Here is a 15,825-nt window from a genome sequence, read left to right as displayed (position 1 = left end):
ATTGACCATGAGCCAGCAATGTGCCCTTCTGGCCAAGAAAGCCGATGGTCTCCTGGGGTGCATTAGGTCCTCCTAGGTTGCCAGCAGGTGGAGGGAGGTGATCCTGCCCCTCTACTCAGCCCTGGGGAGGCCTCGTCTCAAGTCCTGTGTCCAGTTCTGGGCTCCCCAGCACAAGAGAGACATGGAGCTACTGGAGAGAGTCCAGTGTAGGGCTATGACGATGATCAGAGGGCTGGAGCACCTGCCCTATGAGGAACGGCAGCGAGAGCTGGGCCTCTTCAGCCTGGGGAAGAGAGGACTGAAGGGGGATCTTATCAATGTGTATAAGTACCTGAAGGGAGGGTGTCAAGGGGACGGGGACAAACTCTTCTCAGTTGTCCCATGTGACAGGACAAGAGGCAATGGGCAGAAATTGAAGCACAGGAAGTTCTGCCTGAATGTGAGGGGGAATTTCTTCCCTGTGAGAGTGACAGAGCACTGGCACAGGTTGCCCAGAGAGGCTCTGGAGTCTCCTTCTCTGGAGATATTCAAGGCTCGTCTGGATGCAACCCTGTCTAACACGCTCTACGTTACCCTGCTTGAGCAGGGGGGTTGGACTAGATGATCTCCAGAGGTCCCTTCCAACCTCAGCGATTCTGTGATTCTGTGACTCTATAAAGCTAAAATTCCAAGACTTTTCTTGATAATGGCAATAGTGCTTTTATTTGTTGTGCATTAACCTAAAACTTGGTCAGAGCTTTAAGGTTTTTGAAATCTCTTTTTGATACAGTATGCTGTAGAGTTCTGCTAACTTTACATTAGCATGTTCCCAATGAACCTAGGTTAAAAATACCTTAAAAACTTCTAATCTGATAAAACACATACTAAAAAGGGAAAGATAACATATTAATAAAACAAGTCAAAATACAACCTATTCGGTACACTAGATAATTTAAAACCAACATACCTTAACATTATTTCAAAGTTTCCTTTCCAAACCACAGAAAGAAAAATTAGTAATCCAATATATACATGAAAATCCAAACAACATAGCTATTAAGTGTTTCACCTGTTACAGACTAAAATAAAGGACGCTTAAAAATGGAGTTTTATTTTCCTTAATCTTTCATTCTCAAACTTCTCCATCTTTTTTTTTCAGAATTCTGCTCCGTTCCTTCCATCACCATTTTTGCCCAAGTGTCTACTCTGAAGATCAGACAGTATTTAATAAACTTTTCATATGAGCTTGCTCAAGTGACACTAGAATAATAATTCAAGGGATAGAATGCCAATTTCAAGAACAGCCAGATTTATAAGTTTTAGAAATGTTCTGCAAGATTTAAAGGCCAAGCCTTAACATTTACACAGGACTTCTCTCAGGTCTGTTATGTAGTATTTTGAGCTTTTTTAATACATGATCAAGAAAGTAATGATTAAGCTAGCCATGAACTATTGTGTGATGTTGTTCCAAATTAACTACCTGGCTCGTATTCATGACAATTCTAAGTTAAGATACATTCAAAGTAGTGAAAGAGGTGTGAACTATCACAGACCACAGCTTGTGGAACAACTGATCCATGGCAACTTGTTCAGGTGACCATTTCATCAACTGGAAAACAAATTTTTTCAGAAGATCTGAATGCTACAGAATAACAATTCTGTTATCCCACAATGTTTCCTATAATTTCTTCTGGATCTGATCCTATATATAAAGCAAACTGTTGCTTTTATGCCAAATTATTTAAACTAAATTATATTAGAAATGCAAAAAGTTACATAACTTTTTTACTTCTTAAGCACCAAAACAGTTAGTTGCAGCATCCTACACTCTACAGCAGGATCTAAAATATTCTTAATGATTACATAAAAGGTAAGAATAACTATTTGAGTACCTATATAGTATTTCATCTCTGTGTCATGTTTGTTCATAAGCTCAAGCAACCGTACTTCAATCTGGGCTTGGTTTAAGAAAGCCTTCTTGTTTTTTATAATTTTAATAGCCACCCATTCCTGTTCCACTCTGTCATAAGCCTTTACAACCTGAAAGAGAAAAAGTCACATATATAAGCAAACTCTCTTGATTCAAGTTTTCAAAATACAGTAAAACACATTTTCTAAACATACCCAAATTTAAACGAAAAAAATATTTTTAGAGTTGTCATTCTTTCTAATTATATTTCTTTTCTTACTTGATACTACACTGAAGCCACAACCGATCACATGAAGTTTATCACAGTGATGTTTCAAAATAGAACTGGGGCTTCATGGAGCTGCACTACGGCATGTATTGTATTCAAGTGCAAGTAGTAAATCAACAGCACAATATTGAAAATGACTGGCAGAATAAGAGAAAAACTAACAAAAACAACAAAAGAAACCTTCCAGCATTTTTATCAAGCTTTGATTTGCTACTAGTAGTGAAAACATTATTAGTGTAGAGAATATACAATCCCTAGTACCAAGACTATGTTTATGTTTACGTTTTAATTTAAAAACACAAAACAAGAAGTTAAAAAGGTGGACTGACAACAAAAGTTTAAGGATCTGCTCATTTGCAAAATGCGTTACCAAAAGTATATAGTGAAGGCTATCGAGATGTTATTTGTAATAATAAGAAAGACCACAGATTTAAGAATCTTGAATAGACAGTCAGGTTGATAGACTTAAGAATGATTTCAAAATGAAAAGGGAATACCTACTCATATGAATGCTGTATTACAATTCACATGAATTACAGGCTTCTCAGTTTGTATTACCTGTCCAAACGATCCTTTGCCTATTAGAGAGTCAATTTCATAACGATCCATCCACTTCTCCCCATTTTTCACAATGTAGTCATAGTTGTCATCATCATAGCCATCATTGTAAACTTTTCGCTCCTTCTTATGACTGGAATCATCTCCTTGGCCCTGTTGATGCCGCCGTTTTTTTTTTGCATAGTAAACCTATAGGTGAAGAATACATTGTTTAGAAGAACAGTTTTTAGAGCATCAATTTAGCAAAGCTTTTATAATCATACTGTACCCACGTACCTAACTCTGTGATTTTAAAACACAACTTTTACTACTGAAAAATAATTCTCTCTTCTCATCACTCTATTTAATTACACCAAAAGCACGATCTTAATGAATAATTACAAATAAATTTGTAAGCAGATCTAAATAAATGCACAGATAACATTAATTCTTTGCGCTTGTAGGAGCAAAAAGAAAAGATGCATTGCAGTAAACTATACATACAGTAAAATTACAATCAAAACTTTGAAATAGCCTGGTTTGAAAGGTTAAAATGCAACTAGAAAAAATTAAAATTCTAACACCAAAAAACTCCTTTTAATTACTAATTACTATATTTAACAAAAAATTCATGTAAATGTTGCATAACAATACTGCATACAAGCATAATGACTAAGCATGGAAACAATTACACATATCTATCACTTTTTAAAAATGCTGCTGAAAGGAAAACTAACCCGCATTCAGAAAAAAAAAAGAAAGAAAAAAGAAAAGGAAAAAAAAGAAAACAAGAAGTATAGCATCTTAGTTTGACCACTCAACAAGCCAGTGACAAAAAAGTTCCCAGCTTCTAGTCCCAGGAACAGACCAGTAGAGAGATAATGTTTTTAAACAGACTGTGAAAAGCAGTTACCAGTCGCTCTTTCCACAAGTTTAAAAAAAAAAAAAAAAAAAAAAAAAAAAAAGAAAGAAAGAAAGAAAGAAAGAAAGAAAGAAAGAAAAAAGAAAGAAAGAAAAATAGTTTTCCAGGGCAGTCTGTGATCACTGCAGGAATTATTTCACATTCCCTACAACTGCCTAAGAGTTAGAAACTAACTGATGCTTTCGCATGTTAAATACATCAGTTTCGTATCTTACATTGGCTACTAATAATAAATTAGACAAATAAGAGAAAACAGGTCTTAACTATTTTCCTTATAAGTTTAAACATATTCATAAAGTTTTATAGGATGATCCAAAACAGTGTTTGTGCCATACTTATTTCCGTATCATACACCAAAAAAGCTCAGAATTTGTTTATAAAACAACAGAAACAACATCCACTCCAGCATTAAAAATTGTGTGTGTGCTGGTCAGCAAGCAGGACTGTGACATCAGTGATCTCAAATAAGATGTGGACAACAGAGGAAACTTCATTTTTCTTAACTCTTCATAAGACTTTCAAAACCTGAATGCTCAATAAGCATAAGGAAAAAAAAGCCAGTATTTTCTTGGTGACTAGTAATTGAGGAGGATTCCTAAGACTTTTGGAAAGATTTAGCATACAGAAAGCAGAGATTCAGAACTTATGAAGAATCAGGCCTAGAAATAACAACACCCAAGAACTTAATTGCATTTGAAAATTTAAAGCTATGCTTTTAGCATTCAGCCACATCTACTGCAAAAATCGATTATCGATTTCATAATAGAGTCTTCCCCCTCCAAAAAAAATTCAATAACAAAAGAAGAAATTCTAAATTTTTCTAGTATTACTCAAGAAAAGAAAGCAAGCTTGGTTGTCTCTCTTTTTACTCTTCTCCAGGCACAGGAACAAACTGTTTTCTTCAGACATAATTCAAGGGTGGACAAAAACACTTCTGTCCTTTCCAGTTGCTTTATCTTTTATTAAAATAATGCATAATTTCTTTATCTATGGTCAAAGGATTTTCCAGAATAAGACAAAATCCCTAATTAATGCCATCAAAAGAAATGCATTTAGATGCAGTACGATTCATGGAAAACATATTTAATAATGTCTTCTAAGCAAATGCATCACAGTAACACACATTAAAAAGATAATTGGAGCCATTACCTCATTAATATGTTTGTATGTTTTGATCAAATCTACGGAGAGTTTCCTCAAAGGAGCAGTAGCTGGATCACGGAAAGTTTGGGGCATTCGCCTCTGTAATATGACAACATCACAACTTAGACAGAAAAAAGCCATACCCTGCCCTGTCTCTCACAGAGGTGAGCTATTTAATTCTACCATCTTTTTCTTTAAGATGACATAAAAAAAGAAAAAAAAAACAGGTCTGAAAGAAAGCAATGATTTAATCCATCAAACAAAAACTCAAAACCCAAAATTCCAGCCACTCTCCCAACATACCAATCAGGCTTAATTCCTATAAACAGTCTTTTTCCCAAGCTAAAAATTCAGCTCCTTTGACAATATAAATTCTTGCTGACATCACTCCTTTACCTCATGACTAATACATGAACTGTAATTGTATTTAGTTTATAGCTGCATTAAAACCACAAATAGAAGTTAACAGCTACTGGAAAACTAAGCTTTGTCAAGTATAACTATGGAACAGCAGCTTGCCACATTAATCTGCATTAAATTCAAAATCAAGAAAATCAGGTCTATTGTGCTTTGCACAAAAAAAACTAGGCCTGAGAAGAAATCTGAAGCGCGCTCAAGAATACCGCATCTAGCTTTAAAGTTTTGAAATGTTTCATCATTTGTTCTTCCTAAAACCAACAGCTTTTAGAACAACCTTCAACAGCAGACCGATTTTTTTTGTATTTTTTTCTAAATAAACAAGACTTGTGTGATAAAATTTTGTCCATCTCTTGTTTCTCCTGCACATGGCCCAAAAGATTTCCAGATCTATTGATCAACTTCTACTCCCCCTGAAGATTTGGTTGAAATCTCAAAAGATAAAGTTCCTATAAGACTTCCTCAAAATAAGTCACAAGCTAGAGATGATCCAAATTAGTATCACCACTGAAGAGAAGGCAGAAAAAATTAAGTCCTTATCCATTTCATTTGGCAACAGCTGACTAGTTATCCAGCATATGCTTACTTAACAGCACAAACATACCACTAGACAAGCTCCAGCTGCTTCTTCTCATCCAGCAAAGGTGTTAATGGGGAGTTAGGAGAGACAGTGATGAGGTTAGGGTGGCTGGTCTCCAATCTGCCTCTCCCTGTTCCCTCTCTTCCAAATGACATAAATCCAAAGGCCATTTTAAGCAATTCTATTACTTGATGAAAAGCTTGTTTCATACATATTAAAGCTTCTTCTACTTCCTTCCTCATTACTAAGATAGGCAACAGTGCGCCACCATGCTCAGCCTCACAACTCTCATCTCACACCATCAAATACACTAAGGCTCACAACTTTCCTCTAAGTTTTTAACCTGATCCACCACCTCCAATTACAAATAAACTGATGCTCAGCCTCCTGCAGAGCTGAGGGAACAGCATAAGTCATCAACAAAAATAATGAAACATTTAAATAAAAGTACTGTTGAACTAATAAATGAACTGGAAGAGAGCAACTGTTCCTCTATCTTTCATGGTGTTGCTACCTGTGAAGGTGGCTGTACAGATAGCGTTGTTTTCCATGCTCAGTGACCAAATTAAATATACATACATATATATATATATATATATATATATATATATATATATATGACTCAAAAAATTTCTCACAAACAAAACTGATAAAAAGCAGTTTGGAGAGAAAAGCAAACATCTGAATTTGGATCTGATTTCATGTACCCAAGTCACCATACTAAGACAGACACAAAAACAACCCATGAAAACAAAAATGGCACCAACAAAGGACAGACAGAGAACACCACATTAGAATATCGCTTTCCCCAACCGCTGTACTTTTCTTTTCCACTGCAGAGCTTAAGTGTGCTGGTAAATTTACAAAAGGGGAGAAAGAGAGCAGAGAGGGGAAAAACCCCACACCAGGAAACTGTCCCAATCTTACTAAATTTCTATAAGGCTGTGACTCCCAAAATATGAAACTCAGCAAAGCTGAACGCTCCCAAGAAACTGTAATTCAAAGCTCTGATGGACATCAGTCAAAATAAGCCCACAGAACATTTTTACACCCATGCAAGACTGCTGACATCTGGCCTTCTGGATTTGAGAATGCTTCTCTGAACTAATGTAATACGGGTTAACTTGCCTCAAGGCTTTTTAACACAAGTCATGTCCCAGGGCGACTGTTTCAATCAATTCACTTTTGGACAATGCCACGACCAGTAATTTTCTTCAAGTAGTTTTATCAAATTAATCCTTCAATTGTTTTCTTCTTACAAACACATGACCACAAATGCTTTGTAGTATCAGAAAAAGTTCATTTCAAAATTTTCTAAACAATTTGATGTTTCCAAAGCATTTCTGTTGTTTTCTGTTCCTCTGTAAAACATGTTCACTATTAACTAAATGACACCTAAATATGGTTATTTTCAATTGTCTTATACTGTTAGACAGCTGAACAGCATCTACCCTAAATCACAACTTTCACTGTACAGGCCATACTACACAGACTGTACAAATGCAAGCATTTCCTTTAAATTTCTAAATCAGATTTAGAGAGATTACAGAAGCATGGTAACACTGCTGCATTTTGCTGCTAGGAGAAACCATGCTGTGGTGCCTGGATACATGCAAAGACTACTCTCTGTCCCAGGCTGACACGGCCACCACAGCACATCTATTGCTGAAGGTTAGACTTTGGAGGAAATTTCCCATCTACAGAAGAACTTCGTAGTTCAGATCAACTATTCAGACATATGATTGCTCTGATTTGAAACACAAAGTTGTAGCACAAGTGTTCCTGTTTACTTGCAACTCAAATTTTCTTACTAAAAAGAAAAAAATATTCTATTTTGGCTCTGAAAAAAGCAGCCTGGAGGAAAAGAATCTAATTTGTTGTTGTCTCCTACTCATAAATACTTAAAATTCTGAAGCCCATCTCCGAAATTTTTGCAGCTAGTTACATACCTAAAAACCATGCTTTTAGTCATGCTTTTATATAATCATGCATTTCTGAAGACATACTTTAACCTGTATGAACTTTTTAACAGGTAATAATTTGCTATCTCGGGCTATTTGGAAGTTTTGTGTGGGAGAGGAGGAGAAGCTGACCGTCTCTTCTTCCTCCCCTCATTATATTTCAAAAAATGTTAACATTCCCTTCTTCCAAGATCATTTTTGAGGAGGAGGTCGCTCCCTTCTTCCTCTGATGACAAAAGATTATGGAACAAAGTGGTCATTATTTCATATAATAGCACTTTTAAATTCTTTGTCACTGCAGTAATACTGATTTCCTTCTTGGCTTCAAAGGATGCTCTACCACAAAAAATGCCAAGATAACCTACTTTGCAAGCTCTGGTCTCTATCTGGTGGTCAGACAGTAACACTGCAACCTCTGATCTTCCCACAGATACAATGCAAATCAAAAGATACACTACGTTTTAGGGCAGAGAAACAAGAAACTACTTTCATTACAGTTATGTACATCAGTAAATAACCTCTACATTCTGACTGGATCGCACTAATGCCATCATGAAATCAGTACACCTACCCCAGACGGTAGCACGATGAAGTTAAATTACACATAAGGAATTGAAATCTGATTTTCTTGTCCATTAACCAAGGCACATGAGCTACTCCTGAGAAGCAACTAATAAGTAGTCAGACTAAGGAAGAATCAAGCAAATACCAAAAAAGCAACCAAAAGCCCCAGATGTGTATTAAATTCATTTGGGTCAAACCAGTTTAAAAAAATATATTTGTGCTTTTTAACTCAGGTATGCTATTTTAGCTAGTACAGACTTTGAGATTTAGTGAACATAGGAACAGATAACTCACTCTTTCCCTTCCTCTCTTCCTCCATCTACATATATAATCTCTCTTTTCTTTGGCCATATGCTTTGTTACCTAGAAAACAGATGGCACTGTTCCTCACCAACTGTATTTTATTTTCATTAAGGGAAATTTTATGAGCAAACATATACGTTCAGTTAATGGAATGCTTTAATCCAGATATTTTAAAAAAATCCATCACCATCTAAACTCACTAAAAAAAAAAAACCTGGCTGCATATAGTACAAATTTCATTTTACAAACCAAAGAAATAATGAAGATTTTATATTTTGAGAATACCTCTTAGCAATAATTCCAATTGTAACAACCTATTTAACGGACCCATCAGAATAGAGCAGTCTCATCTCCCATGCCTTGCTAATTAAAACTCTTCCTGTATCACAACAATACAGGATGTCAATCCTGTCCCCTTGCAATAGCAGGAAGCCACACAATAGATGGTGCCTAAGGTCAATAAAACAGCTGTTTAATTGATAAAACCACTAGCTACAGTAACTCTTCTCCATAAACTACTGCAAACTCCAGCTTTTTATCAGAAAGACTGGAGAAAAAAACATATGTGCCAGAAAACAGGACACGAGAAATCCAGGAATCTTCTTCAGACTGACTGTACTCAGAGCCAAAACTACATGTAGGTAGGGACAGAATTTCAGTCCAATTACTTTAATCATTGAGTCATGTTCTGTGAGTTATTTACCTTTTCTCTTGGCTTCCCTTCTCAAGTACATATGGTTCTTGAATAAAAGTAATAGTAAGGACCAGACAAACTTTAAGTAAAATAAAGTTAAATGAAAAAAAAAAATCCAACACGCAAACAAGTAATTATCTTCCAAAAACTTATCCTGCCTGATCTTGCCCAATCATTTTCAAAAGAGAAAGGCAGTGAGTAGTAGTGGTGGGTAAGAGAAAGGGAAGGAAAAATCCACCTTCTTAAATTCATGTTGCCAGAGCATAAACATATTTTTCTTAAAAATGTCTGAGATAGAAGGAAAATGAGGGAAATGTTTTTAATAAAATATATATATGCATGTGTGTGTGTGTGAATAAATATACATGTTCATATTCATGACAGAGTCTAGAGAAACCTGGCCATCGCTTTAATTATAATCACTTTTATAATAACATTATAATGTTAATCATTATTAGGCAGCTGAGTAACTGGACTAAGGATTTGCTACTGCCTGCTAGAACACATTACATTTCAATGATCTGGCTGCAATCAATTACATCTCTGGCCAACACCAGCAAAACTCTGAATTTTGCAGGTGATAACTGAGCTTAGATACATAGAGAGAGAGAGAGATGTTTAACAATCCCAAAGCATGAAGTCTGGCCTTTGAATCACAGGTGCTTTGTGAAACCTGAACTGTTGGAATTTGTTATCAAAATCTGCCCAGGAATCTCACCTCAATTTCCTTATCAGGTAAATCAATTTTCTACTCTTTTGTACTTTACTGACAGAAGTCTCAGACAATCTGAGTATCCATGATGAAGATAAAACCACACTAACACAGCACAGAAGAAATGCTTGTTTGAAGATGTGATCTTATCTTACATTAACATCAGGCTAAGCTGAATTCACAGGATGCAACCAGTTGAGGCAGGACGAAGAAATATTATTGCTTGTTACTCCTAAGGGAGAAAAGTCCCACAAATCTCACGCTTCTGTTCACACTAAACCACATGTTCTTACTGATTTCATCATACTGGCTCCAGCACTTGTCAGAGAGGTTAGACCAACAGCCAAGAGCAGGACCCCATCAGGCCAGCAGTCACGCACTTGGAGAATGACAGCTTAAGAGTATAGAATTCAGCAGTTTTCCAGAAATAAGAGCCTTAAGCCTGACTACTGAACAAAAAAGTATAGAGCTGGTAATTTTTAAGTGTAATTTAAAGCCTCATAAGTGAAAAACAAATCAACCTTGTTGGCTTTGAAGTATCTTCCTGTCAGCTGTTTCTTGCCAATGGTGAGGTGAGTTAACTATTGGTCACCATCACCTATAGGGGCTATAGGGGCAACAGAAGGCATGTAAAGACCTTTAAGGGTAATTGTACATTAGTACAATGTGACTATATATAACTTACATTAATTTAATTTAACATTACTGTTTCCTAACCTGTAATCCGAGACTGATGAAATATCTAAATACAGTCTGCAAAAAATTACAAATCAAAAAACAGTCAGCATGGAGTAGAAATAATCAATTAACATGGATGTCCTAGCCTCCTCATTATCTGGTTATGAATGAAAATCATTATAGGAACTGGATAAAGAAAATACTCCTCTAAAGGAGGCGGCAGTCCTCACTATAAAGACAGACAATAAAAAAAAAAAAAAAAACAAGGGAGATCGTCTTTTCCATTTATTAAGATTAGTTAATAGAGGACACTGCTATTCTAAATACTGAAAGTAAACTGCAACTGACTAGGAATATCCTTTCCTTGTTTCAGCTTGAAGAACTATTAGGAAGACACTTATTTTTCAGAGAAAAATTACTCGATATTTATTTTTCCTTAAAAAAAAAAAAAATCAGGACACCAAAACCAGAGACATCTTCCTGAGTTTTATTTTCAGCTAGCCTATTTTGTCCAGACTTGGACAAATTACTCGCTTTACACAGTTCAGCAAATGCAATTGCCTAAGTTCCCTTTTAACATTTGCATTTTGGATCCGTTCAGTTAAAGAATCACTCCAAGATACGTGGCTACTCTACATCAGATTTAGCAAATTTTTAATTAGTAAGAACTCTGCTTATTCAAACAACAGAATATTTTGGGGATCAGAGAGGAGACTTTCCTGGCAAAAGAAAATGTTACGAGCAGTAGCATGACGGCGAAGCAATGCCGGCAATGCAGTGCTGCAGTGTGGCCAGTAGATGGGGGCTGGACCTCAGAAAAGGATTTTGCGGGCAGTCCCAGCGCAATCAGCACATTCCTTGGGAGAGTCCGGCTCCACTTACAAATATGGCTACTGAATTAACAAGGCAATGGAACATTCCTGGGAGTAAAAGGGCTGGCAAGTAGCGATACACTGTGGGACTCTGACATCACACCCAAATAGGCTATATTTAGCCTGGTGGGACTGGTACCACCAAAAGATGATCCAATCACCCGCCTCGTCAGCTGATGACCACTACTGCATTAGGCACTTCTGGGAAACTGAAGCTCAGAGACCTAACTTCTTGTCTGTCTGAATGGATGCAAGAGAGTACATTAAAAGAACAAAATACTTACTCTTTAAGAATTTTGCTTTCCATATCTGCCTGAAGTCACTTGTTTCTTCCTAATGCTTTTTATGGCTATTAGATCGCTCTACTGAGCCTTCTATAACAGAAATTCAGCCTTTCTGTACAGGATTCTTATTGATAACCCCTGTTCCTCATTCAACACAGTGTCATGTCTATTTTTGCTTTGTGCACCTGTAAGTCACATTCTTTAAATTCTTTTTTCTGCCCAAATTAAAAATATGATCATCTTAACTGTATCTATCTGAAAACATGTATGTGTATAGTCACTTTATCTGACTTTACAGTTTGCCAATACTACAAGGTTAGTCTGCTGTCACAAGCTTTAACAACAGGCAAGCAAATCATAACAGAAATTAATAGTGGGATTCCAACTGAGGAAAACAGTATGTATTACAGTCACACAGTGCTGGTTCAGACATGATCTTTGTAGGAGTTTTCCTGAATTGACATATACAGGACAGACTTGCTTTTATCAAGGACAGAAAGAAACAAGCTGCCGCACATTCAAGGCAATTCCTTGGATAAAAAGGGTTCCTGTAGAAAATTCATAAAGAAATAATCTGTAAGATGTATCTACTGCTTAGACGTGAAAATCTGGATGGTATGCAATTATATCCTCAGGGAAAAGCAAGATGGTGGCGTTGTCCATAGCAAGAAACAAAAGAAAGATAGCACCAACTCTTTAATAGTGGAGGGTAATGGCTTTTATAAGACGAAAAGAGTAATAGCTATGTTTTAATCAAGATGAACTTGAACTGACAGCAAGACATCCACAAAAGAACTAAGAAAGAGAAAGAATGAGAATTCTGTTTGTACAAAGACAAGGTGCAGAGCCACTGAAGGGAGTCACTAGCCTAAAGATGTTAACTGAACTTGTTTTTGCAGATGAGACTGATCAAAAAGACAGTGGAAAGGCAAAAGACACCAAGACCCGCTCACAGATCCGTATGGAACTACTACATAAACCTGGAATCTGATAAGGAGAACTCTGTGTGACGTTGATGGGAGAAACAAAAGAACTCAAAAGAAAAATGAGTTATGAAACACAAGAAAGCGTAAGATTTCAAGAAGATGCCCACGTTCACAATCAATGGTCCTTAAAGGAGCAGACAAAGAGGATAAAGGAGCAGCAGTTCTGAGATGGGTAGGGAGAGGACTGTATAGACTTCGACATAAAATTATGGTAAAACAGTAAGGCAGAAAAACCAGGATGGAACTGGAATCAGGAAAACAAAAACACTGATTCTAACTCAGTATTAGTGGTGCAAAGATAGTTTTATTACCCCTATCTAGAGACGGCCAGCTGCTCATTTCTTCATGTGGAAAACTTCCCGGGGCCAATCACAGCCTTTCCCTTACATTTATATCCTCATCCTAGTGGGCTGCATTCTTTGTTCAGCAATTCTTGGCTATTCTCCAAATGCCATTTTTTGGCTTTCTAACATTCAGCTGCCATTTTAAAGCCAGTATGACCACAAGCAGGAAGTGATGGTGACACATCCTAGAGTTCCTTGATCCTGCTTTTTGTGTTGCAAACATGAATGACTAAGCACTCAGCTCACAAATGCATAAGGTTCCTCTAAGTACCATGAAAGGTTTAAGGAACACAGCAACTTTTCTGAATTGCAGAACCGATTCACTAACTTTATTGTGGGTCTTCTGGGGACCTTTAATGTAAAAAAGTCACACAAAATAGCTTTGGAGATTTCCTGAGCTAAATACTATTATATACACAGATTATTTCTTCTTCTTGAGTGGCTCTCCTGAAAGTGAAAACATCCTTTGTCAGCTCCATTCATTAATTCTGTTGTTCTTCGCAGAGTCCCAGACATGATGCAGCTCCAAATTTTAGTATCAGGTATCTTGGCACTTAGTTTCCACATACTCATTCTCTCTAATCTTTCCCTCTTTCTGCAGAACCTCTACAGTGTTTCTACAGTGCAGTATCAGTAGAGCATCTCTTGATGGTACTGCAGATTACTCTGTTGAAGCCACCTTGAATACAGAAGCATACCCGAATCTGAAAGCAGCACTCTCCCTATGTGGAACATGTCTCACTAACCTGCATGAGATTTTCAAACTTTGACTTACTGACTTCTGGATTTTTTAAGTCTGTGTTCAGATCTCCAATACTAGGCCATGTCCGCCTTAGAAAGCAACCAAATGATCTTCCACATAGGAGGAATGCTTTTCCGGCTAGTAAAACAGCTGGCTAGGAAGCTAGTTCAGCTGCCAAAGGCAATAAGGAAGAAGCACTGATCTTTATAGCCAAAAACATCCTTATTCCTAACTATGCTTACTATATTCATACCTGATAGGAAGTACCATACAGAGAATGCTAATTTTAAAAGGCTAAAGAAACAGTAGTAGAATCCTAGTGATACCACAGCTTTATCGTTTATTTTCTTTAACAAATGTGTATCTTGATTAACAAAAACTGTGTTTTGTGCAAACCTCTACATTTCAAAAATACTAACCAGACACTCTCCATCAAAATGCTCATTAAAAAAATAAAGCAATCATGTTTTAACATAAAACAGCACTGAAAAATCAACCATTATCAATTCTAGCTCCCTAACTGAATAATCCTTCTTCCCTCTCATTTCAAAAATGTTAGAAGTAGAGCAATCACAATAAATATTTATCAATGTTTAAAAACAACTTCCAAAAACTTAATTCTTCCACCCATCTTTGAAAAGTCAGGAGTTAATTAGTTAAAAATAATATATAAATCATGATCCTGTAATCAATTTGTAAAATATATGGGTTATAAAAATGTATTTATAGCTTACAAAAATATTTACAGAAAGAATAACATCTGCATACTAAAATGACTTTTTTGGTATCACATACCTGGTTTGTTAGAGGTTGCTGAATCTGGTCTGTGTATGATAAGGCAGAAACCTGTTGGTCATTTATGTTCTGCTGCCGACGATCACTGTACTGCTGATGCGAATGGGACATCTGTCCAGCCATCTGAAGGCCAGCAGCATGGAATGAAAACGATGGTGCAAGCCGAACAGATGAAGGTTTGCATGCTGAAGTCTCTCCTCCTACAAAGATAATACAAGATATTAATGTGAAATTAATGTCTTCAGAGTATTTACTTCAGCTAGCCTTCATCTCCTAGCTTACAGAGCATGTAAGCATTCACAGGTTCACTGCTTTAGCATTTGCAATAGCTTCTGTAACTATTAACACAGAAATCATCCTCATATAAAGATAAGGCTACCTAGCTGAAGCAACTCTTCCAATTTCATTTGTGGCAAACTATCCATTAAGTGTTGATTCATATTTATCCTCAGCTCAGGACCTGTTCTTTCAAGGCTGTTCACAGCAACTTTAAGACTTTAAGGACTGATTTATGCCAGAAGAAAAGGGGGAGGGGCTTCATCTTTCCCAGCCTCAACTCAACAGTTATGCTCCCTACAAACTGCTTAGCTCACCAGCCTACATTTTAAACTTTCATCCTTCCTCCGATGCACACTGTACTTCAACTCAGCTTCCTGACTCCTACTGTTGAACTTCATCAACGCATAGGTAGCAAGCACTGTAACTTGAATTAGTTCCTTTTGGGAAGGAGAAGTTACACTGCAAGAAACAACTGCAAGGCAAGAGAGAAACAAAATGCTTGGTGGCAAGTTGCAGGAGAATGGCAAATTATATGACCAAAGTCCTATATTCCATAACTTCTTGGAAAATGCCAAATTCCACAGGCAGAGAGAATTCTGCCTCTAAGTGGGCCAGTTCCCACACCTCTCTGAGCTGTTGTTTGAGCCCTCTGCCATATGACATTTGCTTGGTTCACAGTCTGCCTGTACCTTCACAGCTAACAGTGGAGGACAGAATTAAAAAACAGATTGGTTTTCTTTGTTTGCAAATGAAAGTTTAGGATGTTCCACATTTAACATCCGTCCTCTTGCCTTCTGCTTTTTGCTGATTATGCCAGAGGGGGGAAATTCTCTAA

The 15,825-nt window shown here is 36.7% G+C and overlaps 1 protein-coding gene across 2 annotated transcripts in view; it reads right to left on the bottom strand.

Annotated features, from left to right (window-relative positions):
* Positions 1-15,825, bottom strand: part of DYRK1A (dual specificity tyrosine phosphorylation regulated kinase 1A) — a 93,196-nt gene that overhangs the window by 12,508 nt on the left and 64,863 nt on the right. For both annotated transcript variants that reach the window (XM_062598920.1, XM_062598911.1), the window contains exons 3-6: positions 14,712-14,911; positions 4,786-4,878; positions 2,736-2,924; positions 1,872-2,019 (exon numbers count right to left, since the gene is read on the bottom strand). In XM_062598920.1, coding sequence (XP_062454904.1) covers positions 1,872-2,019; positions 2,736-2,924; positions 4,786-4,878; positions 14,712-14,911 — 630 coding nt within the window. The remainder of the gene's footprint in view (positions 1-1,871; positions 2,020-2,735; positions 2,925-4,785; positions 4,879-14,711; positions 14,912-15,825) is intronic.

This window comes from Rhea pennata, chromosome 1 (genome assembly GCF_028389875.1).
Source record: "Rhea pennata isolate bPtePen1 chromosome 1, bPtePen1.pri, whole genome shotgun sequence".
NCBI lineage: Eukaryota > Metazoa > Chordata > Aves > Rheiformes > Rheidae > Rhea > Rhea pennata.
The sequence above is the reverse complement of the archived record's forward strand: the minus strand, read 5'-3'. Positions and strand labels throughout refer to the sequence as shown.